The sequence below is a fragment of the Morone saxatilis genome, unplaced genomic scaffold (genome assembly GCF_004916995.1).
Source record: "Morone saxatilis isolate NCDOM2014 unplaced genomic scaffold, NCSU_SB_2.0 Contig0, whole genome shotgun sequence".
Classification (NCBI taxonomy): Eukaryota; Metazoa; Chordata; class Actinopteri; family Moronidae; genus Morone; species Morone saxatilis.
The window spans coordinates 3836955-3846249 of record NW_023339650.1 but is presented as its reverse complement, the minus strand read 5'-3'; the positions used below and the strand labels follow the sequence as shown (position 1 = coordinate 3846249).

The 9295-nt window shown below is 42.8% G+C and overlaps 1 protein-coding gene across 1 annotated transcript; it reads right to left on the bottom strand.

Annotated features, from left to right (window-relative positions):
• Positions 1–7394: 7394 nt before the first annotated feature.
• On the bottom strand, positions 7395–9196 carry LOC118324191 (properdin-like). The gene is made up of 5 exons (XM_035656389.1): positions 8990–9196; positions 8178–8342; positions 7893–8102; positions 7604–7809; positions 7395–7454 (listed from the first exon to the last, which is right to left on the bottom strand). The coding sequence occupies exons 1-5, from the start codon at positions 9171–9173 to the stop codon at positions 7395–7397; spliced, it is 825 nt and encodes a 274-aa protein (XP_035512282.1). The 5' UTR covers positions 9174–9196.
• Positions 9197–9295: the final 99 nt, after the last annotated feature.

Sequence of the window (9295 nt, the reverse complement as noted above, 5' to 3'; positions counted from 1 at the left end):
GATCAAAGGGCTGGTGGAGGTAGGCTGGCACCATGACTGGGCCAGGGTGACCTGCACTGCTATACAGTGCAGAGGCCCAGACAGGGAAGCAAGACGTATGAGCCGGACCAAGGCTTCACCCCATGCTCCCTTTATGAGACCCAGGTACATAAGACTAGAGCTTAACTAAGGCACTACAGTAGTAATAGTCCTTTTCATGGCGTTTTGACTCAATAAATAATAACAAATACATTTGAATAGAACTGACTCGTCATAGAAGTAAAAGTGTTTCTAATAACGTTAAGGATGGATTTGTTCTATTTAAGTGTCCCAAGTGTGTGACAATGAGCCAGCCTGTACAATATCAAGACCCTGAAACTGAAGCAGCCAAATGGAATTCAGTCATCATTCATTTTATTATGTATACCTACACTTTCCTTACTGTGACATGTCAAAATGTACAGCACAAATAGTTCTGGATTATTTTCTGAGAATCAAAAGTAAAGTTAAAATGGGGCTGTGAAGTGTGTAGGAGAAACTATGGTGGCTGCAAAAGGCCCTTTGTAAATTTTTTGGATTGTCCATTCTGGGCTACTGTAGAAACATACCGGTTCAAAATGGCAGCCTCCTCACAGCACATATGGGTTTCTGGACCCTCAGTCAAAAGCCAAAAAGATGTGATGACTGGGATAATGTGAGCCAGACAAGTGTCTCTCCAGGTGTGATCAAGACTCTCATCGAGGCTCCAGTGGAGAGGTCTGACAGCATATCAGCACAGTGTCAACGGTCGGTGTAACATGGACAGTGGCAGTAAAGCGCCTCAGGGTGGATTCTTGGCTTGTGTGACTCCGGGGAGGGTGTCACATCCTCCTTTAATCATTAAAGAAGCAGGAAGACCCCCACCAATCATCCACCATTAACACTTAACCCCCCTGGCCCGTCTCACTCTGTAGCCCCCAGCCATAGAAGCTCCTTAGCAAACTAGCCCAGCCTTCCTCCCACCAGTGGAGACAGACCAGTGGCTCCACAGCGCCTGATAATCGATGTCTGCCCCTCAGCACCCCGAGGCCCAGGCCTGCCTCTTCAGCTCCTATAAAGATGCCTGATACACACACACAAGCATAAACACTGGCATAAAAGTATGCATCCATGTGTATGCGCGCTTGAGTATGCATAGAATAAGTATATTCAGACATACGCAATGGTCCCCTAACCCCAGTAAGAGGCGTGCATTAATGCTGCCCACTCCCTGTGTGTCTCCAGCTCTCCCTCCGCTGTGCAGACACAGACATTGACTGCTGGATCACAACCCCTTTACCTGAGTCAATAAAGCCCCTGCATGGAATTGATTTGGCAGGGGAAGAGAGTGGAAATGGGGACAGGGGGGGCCGAGCAACAGGACTCTGAAATCCATAGATGGATTTTTGACTCTCCGTGGCCGGTGTTGTCAGTCATCCTCTTTTGTGTGCTGAGAAACCGGAGGGAAAAACTGACTCGACAGGAGACGGAGCAGACAGCGTTATCTGTGGCAGACTGATTATGCAGGACATCTGGCTTTTGTGCATCAAAAATATGGATGATGAAGAAGAAAGAACACAAACATTTAAAGATTTTCCTCTGTCAGACGCAACTAAATGAACTTATTCCTGCTTTCTGTTGCTTGTCAACTTATGAATTCAACTTTTATTTTGACTACATGTCATAGTTTGCTGTAATTTAAATGAAATCTGATCCACAGTGCATTTTTTCGTGCTCCCCATAAACATTGCAACGGAGGCTGGCCCCAATGAGAGTGATGAGTGAAGGGAACAAGGCAAGGAAAGGTTAGCCGTCATATGTAAACCACTTCCCTACCCCTCACACATGGCTTCGACCTCTTTTACAGCTTGGAAAACGTTGCATCTTGGGGAATAACTGAATGGTGGTCTGCACAGAAACCAAACCTAACAGAACCCCTTAATTACTGCTGATTAATGCTGTGAGCACTTTGTCCCGTTCAAGCATTGTGTATTGCAGAAATAATGTTTCAGGAAATTCAATAGCACTTTCTTTAAAAGCACAACTGGAGAATTTGTCCAAGATAAGTCAGATTTCAGCAAAGGAACAAAATCTGTATTTAGCTGAGCTGCAAACACTGGTACAAATTATACCTGTGAGTACTATGATTTCCCCCCAAGCTCATTTATTCCTACTGAAGATGTAAATCTTTTAGAACAGTTTATGCACATCCGTCTCACTCGTCAAATACTGCAGCTTGTTCAAGAAGGTTAAAGAAGTGCCTTCTTTAGCTGTATGACTGCACTAATCACCAGCACCTTACTTCCATAATATCTCTGCAAGTAATATTTGCTAACATTACCAGTTTTTAAAAGTAAAAAAAAATGGACAAAATGCATTCACATTTCAAATCAGACAAAACGCTAGATGGTACAAACTACGCAAGCATGCAGGCCAGCACGCTGATATTTCTGAAAAGTTATGCTAACATAGCATAATCAGTGGCTAGTAATACTACAATAAGTACAGTAATACAGTGGAGGTAATACTAATGTTTCTTTCAGCATGCTATCTTTTGTGTTTAAAGATATCAACTGGGGTGGCTGCAGGACAATGTACTGTCAACCTGTCGACTGTCAGCCATCTAAATCTTCCTCCAGCTGTTTGCTACAGGAGGTTTGCTGCATTGATGTTAGCCGCCGATGAGTACGACAGTGAGTGGGCAGCTCTGTTCAAACCATCTACAGATATAAAGACGGGCGACATGACAGTTCTCCGAAAGTGAAGCCAAAACATCTTGATCGCCCCCTGGTGGCTGACTGCAGTATAGGTCATAAAGCCTGCTCTATGTTAGCAGATTGAGTCGGGACCTTGATACCATGGTGCCAACCCCGATCACCACTGTGCAGTCTCTGGCTCCGCAGTGGCCATAAATTTTACCTTCATTTTTGGGAGACGTGAGACATCCATCTTTTTTATGCCTATCGTTTAAATGGACAGTGTTTGGAAATCACAACTGAGTGAGACTTAATCATCAAAACACTAAATTAAAATCAGTTACAAAATCAGGTGGCAAATTAACAGTACATTAACATTAACATGTAAGATTGAGTTTAATAATCTATGGACAACAATGGAGCTCTATGGTATGGAGGAATAAGATATATCAGGATTAGATTCACAATACTTGTTAGAAGGATACATTCATTGTCGTTTTGGGTCTCAGGATTTATTGTCAATAAATATATGGAAACAAAAATATGACGTATCACCAGACTTAATCCTTAAACTTGTGTGTGAATAATATAACTATTTCCCGAGTACACCACCTGCTACCACTCACATCAAGGTCTTGTTTTATTAGCGTCAACATAATAGCGTGTATGTACAGTCCACATGCTCTTGCCCCACACTCCCAGCATGTAACCTATGAAATGACTTCATGAGTGGCGACAGCTTATCTCTCCCTGCGGATGGGATCAATAGACTGGCGCTCTCGCGTTCCTCGTTGACGTGTAACCTCGGAGACCGGCTATCATATGCACTGTAGTCCGCCTGCTTTGGGTAAACACTGGCCATCTCTCAATTTCCCCCCTCCCCCCTACATCAGGGAGGTTACTGGGACCAAGATGCGGCTGATTCTTTTTATTTACCCGTACATGACTCGGTTTTATGCATAGAAATGTGGTCATACAGTGGTTGGGTTGGGGACTGGGGAGACGTGGAGTCTCTGCTATCAGTCCATCTCAGAGACGACCTATTGTGTAAACAGCAGGAACAACCTGTTGGCTGCAGGCGGCTTGTCCTCTTGTAGTAACAGAGACCATCAGTTCATACGGGTGTCAACAAGTTGTGGGAACTTAGGGGTGAGATCATATTGGATATCTGTAGGGGAAAGTGTTGATGATGTCAGTTTGCATGCTAGAGCCTCTGATAACAGCGCATGAAGGACAACACCCAAAGTGACTGCTGTATTTGTAGTTGGTATAACCTAACTCGAGTTGTTTATGTCATCGCAATGCAGTATTGACACAACTGAAATAGATTGGGACTTATTGCAACACATATTGTTCAGTACAAAAGGACAAAAATGATTGGGGTGGGGAGGGGGGCTGAACCTTATATTTCAATTTTCAAGTAAAGACAATGTTATTAGTAATAAATGACTAAAAGAGGAAAAACATGTAAGATAATGTATCCCAGTTTAAACATTGGACTCTTTAATATAATGCACATTTTTACAATGTACATCAATATTACAAGTGAAATTAGCAACTGAACATTTTATGGCAAACAATTTGTTCAAATCACAAAAATGCCGTATATAAAAAAGGCAATAATGAGAAAAGGAAAAGTTGTCAGCACACAGAAACTTGCAAGCTCCCAAAAGTTTTTATTGATGCAATGCTTTAAATAATAAAACTAAATATACGGATTGCATCAGAGCATGGATCTGGTTAGTTTTCTTACTGTCTGTTATAATTACACCAGTTGCATCATTCTGAGGAACAGACACGTCAAACAGGTGTCAACCAGACTGCTGAACTTAAAATAAACAGAAAAGGTTAAAGTCACCACTCACTGCTGCTGAAGAAGGTGTGTGGTGTCTTGGTTATGACTGAAGAAAACATGCATGTGGATCTTATCTTATTAGTAATGTTCCAAACAGCCACAATAAATGTTCAGGATTAAAAGGTTTTTCTTTGTCTTAGGCCCATTTAGAATGTATGGTGGAATACTCTTGAGGCTATGCTAAAAAACGATTGTAGTAAGGGTCAAAATAAGGGGTTATTGGTTTCAAACCAGCTACAATCAAAAACTATATATTCTGTACCTCACTGTTGTCATTACTGTTCAAAATGATCCTTTATTGTATCAGAATACATGAAGTAGCAAAACACAGAGTATAAAACTGCACAAACATTCCCAGACAGGGGTTTTGGAAGCCTGTTGTGAAATCCTGACACCTTCCAGCATCAGAGCTTTCGCCACCTAACTCCAGGCCACTTCCAGGCCCTTTGAGTAAAGTGAGAAGACTTGCTGAAATCCTGAAGAAAAATTATATCATAATTACTCTGGCCGCATTGAGGAGAGAGGCTCGTCTCGGATCCTGTATGCTCGCCTCTCACAATAGGTGGCCACTTTGCCCGTCTGAGAGGGATCCATATCACACGGGCCATTGTGAGCGTCCGCACAAAAGCCGTGGCGAGAGATACTTCATTACTCGAGTGCTCACAGATCAGTTTCTTTTGTCGACTTTTGCCAGCCACAATTTTACACCACTGGAAAAAGAATCCTTCACCGCTGACAAGTGAGTTTGGTTATAACCTCCTGACCTGACGGAATATATATTGAAGCAGTCTTGTCTGTTTACACAGACGTACATATGCCAACACCCTGCGTAAACACACACAGAAAGAGAAAAGCCTCTCTGTCTATATGCAGAGCATTTAACGCCGTGCACAGATGTCAACCAGAGTTTAACAGTTTGGGTGAGTGCTTACTAATTTATACGAGTGCTCTGTGATTATGTTAGGCTTGTGCTTTCTTTGCCTGTGGATTTGGATGAGGAATAGATTTGGACTGAGGACAAACTCTGAGGATGTTTTGGACTGTTTATCTTTTGGATGGCTTTCTTGGCTCTTTCATGTCAAAACAGCCTCTATCACCGTCTTTAAATCTCTCCCGGTTTCTTGCTGACACGAGAGTTCGGGTCGAGTTGAGGGAAATGATGAAACTGGTGGTGAATACAGAGCCCACCTCAAAGATAAAGATAAAACTGAGATATGGCAAAGAAAAAAGGTGTGCACTCACTCATTCACAATAAAACTGTCAGAAACACTGCTCATATAGATTTCCAGAGCTGGGACAAAGTCATTGTTTTTAAGGTTATGATTAAAGCTGCAGTAGGTAACTTTTTTAAAAATCACTTCACAACACATGAGACATAATCTGTGAAAAAAAAAAAGTTTTTTCTGACCTCCTACAGTGTTCCTAACAACTTTCGCAAATGCCATTAGGAGCACTAGAACGAGCCGGAGAACTATGATGTTTTTCACAGAATATCTGTCAGAATTTCAGCAAATATGACACAAAGTGATTTTTAGAAAAGCTACCTACTGCAGCTTTAAAAGTCCAGTGCAAAGGTCTTAGTGGCTGTCTATCTAGTGGCGTAGTTGCAAATTGCAACCCCTTCACCTCACCCTCTCTTTCAAGCTTATAGGAGAATCTACGGTGGCCACAAAACTATCTTGAGCCAGTTTTATATTATATTAATATTTAATTTGGCACAAAATAATGGAAAAGGTCAGATGTTCCTGCAAATGCGTGCAAAGGGTTAATAAGAAGAGAGCAGGTTTTGGGCCTTCATTTGTTTTTGAACAAAGAGGATATAAAATTATGATAATAATGTATTGAAACGGTTTGCATTTTTTTTGTATGAAATGTAATGAAATATTTTTAGAATATTGTGCTTTCTTGTTGTACTTAAAGTTGAAGTGCCCCCCTATGTGATTACCAACAGTAGCCCCAAGTAAATTGAATTTGATACTCCTGCGTCCCGTTGGCTGCTCCTCATTTGCATAAAGCAGAGGTCTAGGCTACTTTATGATATTCAGGGTGTTCCAGCACCACGACTTGTTGCCTCTGGGAATTCATGTAAAACTTTTAAGTTCACTGTTGTCGATCTAAAATGAGTGAGAAAACTATTTTCGGAATAATGAATTTCCAAACAAGCCACCATGTTGGTCTGTTTTGAAAGCGTTTGTCCAATCAGGTGCAGCCAGTAGTGCAGTGTAGTTGTTGAAGGGTGTAGCCTTTTGTGACTACAAGTCTCCAATGCTGGGAAGCACGCACGAGCCCTTACGTCCAAAACACCCCTGTAGACATGTACCATCACCTTTAAAAAATTAAAAAACAGGTAATAACAATGAAAAATAGAAGAAAATACATAACACATCAAACAAAAAATGCTAATAATAAATGTAATAATTATACTAAAGCTTACCCCTCACAAGACCCACACTTATTTTAATCATACTTGAGTGTACATGAATGCAGTATGAAAGGTGTATTAGCAAAGGCCCTGCAAACTGTGTTGATAAAAGTTTAAAAACCAAATATAAGACATCTTTCTGTCTTCCTAAAGCTCTTAGAAACTTGAATTAAATTCAAACTCAATTGCCTCTACACACCTCAGACCTGCTGTCTATCTCCTCATCCTGCTGAGTGCTGTGCATTCCTGCGCAGCTCAGCCTCTAATCCTGCTCCCACATCCTCCTCATATAATCCACAGAAAAGGGAGAGAGACAGAGCAAAAAGAGCGGATCATATTGACAATTATTTCTGTGCGGCTGGCTCCAGGCAAATTAGATTGAATGGGCTGGAAAACAAGTTACATCAATCCAATTAGGTTATGATCAGTCGCTGCTATTGGGCAGCGGAGGCCACAGCGCAGGCCCCTTTGTGCTGTACAGCAGCTAGAGACGCACGGACAGGAGACACAGTCTAAGGCGAGAGACAGGCCTGGTGCTAATGTCTGCTCTAACTCAATAGAGAGGCTGCCTCGCTGCTTTGGCTGGCTGCTCTCACTCTCTCTGATTGACCACTCCATTAAAACTGCACTGACATGACCGCTGTGTGTGTGTGTGTGTGAGTGTGTGTTACCAGGACAGGTGTTCTCACAGACGCTGGTCCGGGTGCTCTGTCCCTCACAGAAACGGCCGCCATATTTAGGGGCGGGTTGATTGCACTTCCTGACTGCCAGCTGAAGCCCCTCCCCACAGGGGACGGAGCATGTCCCGGACGGAGACCACGCCCCCCAGCTGCCGTCCACTGCAGAGACAGCCAATCAGAGGACATGTAAGGTTTTTCTTTTAAAGACTTTACCTTTATCTCCTCAGCTCATTCTGTCTCACCTGGACAGTTGGGGAGTTCGCTGCAGTCCTGGACCTGGACTTCGTCTCCAGGGCAACTGTTGCCAGGTGGCACTGTGTCACCAGAAGGGGCGGGGTTAGAGCAGGAACGATATCGCCTCCTGGTGGGGGGGGTGGCGTCACCACGCTGGTCATCGATACACGCCCCAGAACACTGAGACCAACCAGACCAACTCGACCAACCGCCATGAACTGGTGGACAGAGAGAGAGACAGTCAGACAGACAGACAGATGAGAGACAGACACACAGACACACAGACAGGTTACCTGGACAGGTGAGCGGTGGACAGCTCTCTGTCTCCTCTGAAGAGCCGCCGCAGGCCGACTGACACTCAGGAGGGTCAGAGCAGACTCTGGTTCTCTTTCTGACTCCGCCTTCTCCGCAGGACACCGAGCATGCTGACCAGCTGAGCCACAAGCCCCACCCCTTAGCTACACACACACACACACACACACACACACACTGACACTGTAAAACCTGTTAAATTAATTTAACTCAAAAAACCTGAAACTAATTACAGCTGAATTTTTAAGTGACACAAACTAAATTTTTTAGGTTAAAAAAGATTCTTGAAGCAGATTTTACTCACAATTTTATTGATTGATAACTGATTAATTTTGTTTTCACAGAATAAATAAAAATGACAAAATTAAGTTTGTCAGTTATTAGTTAGTTAATCTGTTTCAATTAACTAATCTGGTTTTACATTGAAGAATGTTTTTAACTTACAAAAATTTGTTTGTGTTAAATTTTCACTGAAATTCATTTAAAGTTTTTCTGGGTTAAAATAACTTATTAATGTTATTTAATATCTAAACTTTGATGACCTGAACACAAACTGTATTAGAAGTATTAAGGAGAAGAAAACACCGAATTGGTCCAAAAAGAAGCCAAAAAAACAAACATAATACAGACAGAGAACTCATCTCTGATCAATATTCACAGGAACTGTTTGGGTTCATTGTTCAGTTTATCCGTTTATCCGGGCTCGTCAATACACTCAGTGATAGATAAGGGCTCCCTTAAGGAAAAGGCTTGGAACCACTGATGTCTGTGATTGGTGTGTGTGTGTGCGTACCGTCGCAGCAGCTGCCCGCGCAGGGTTGCGTCTGCAGTTTGTCCTCAGCGTTCTCGCACTCTGATAGGCCGAAAGCAAAACACGTCCTCTTCCTCTGCATCACTCCGTCCCCACACAGGACGTTACAGTACGACCACGGGGACCATTCAGACCACTGTGGAAGACTGGAAACACACCAACACATACTCACTGACACTCACACTGTGGGGACCCTCCAGCCATCTGAGGACCTAAAGGTCGGTCCTCACAAGGTCGGCAAGGTCAGGGTAAGACATACTCTGAATACAGTGTATCTTTATGGATTAT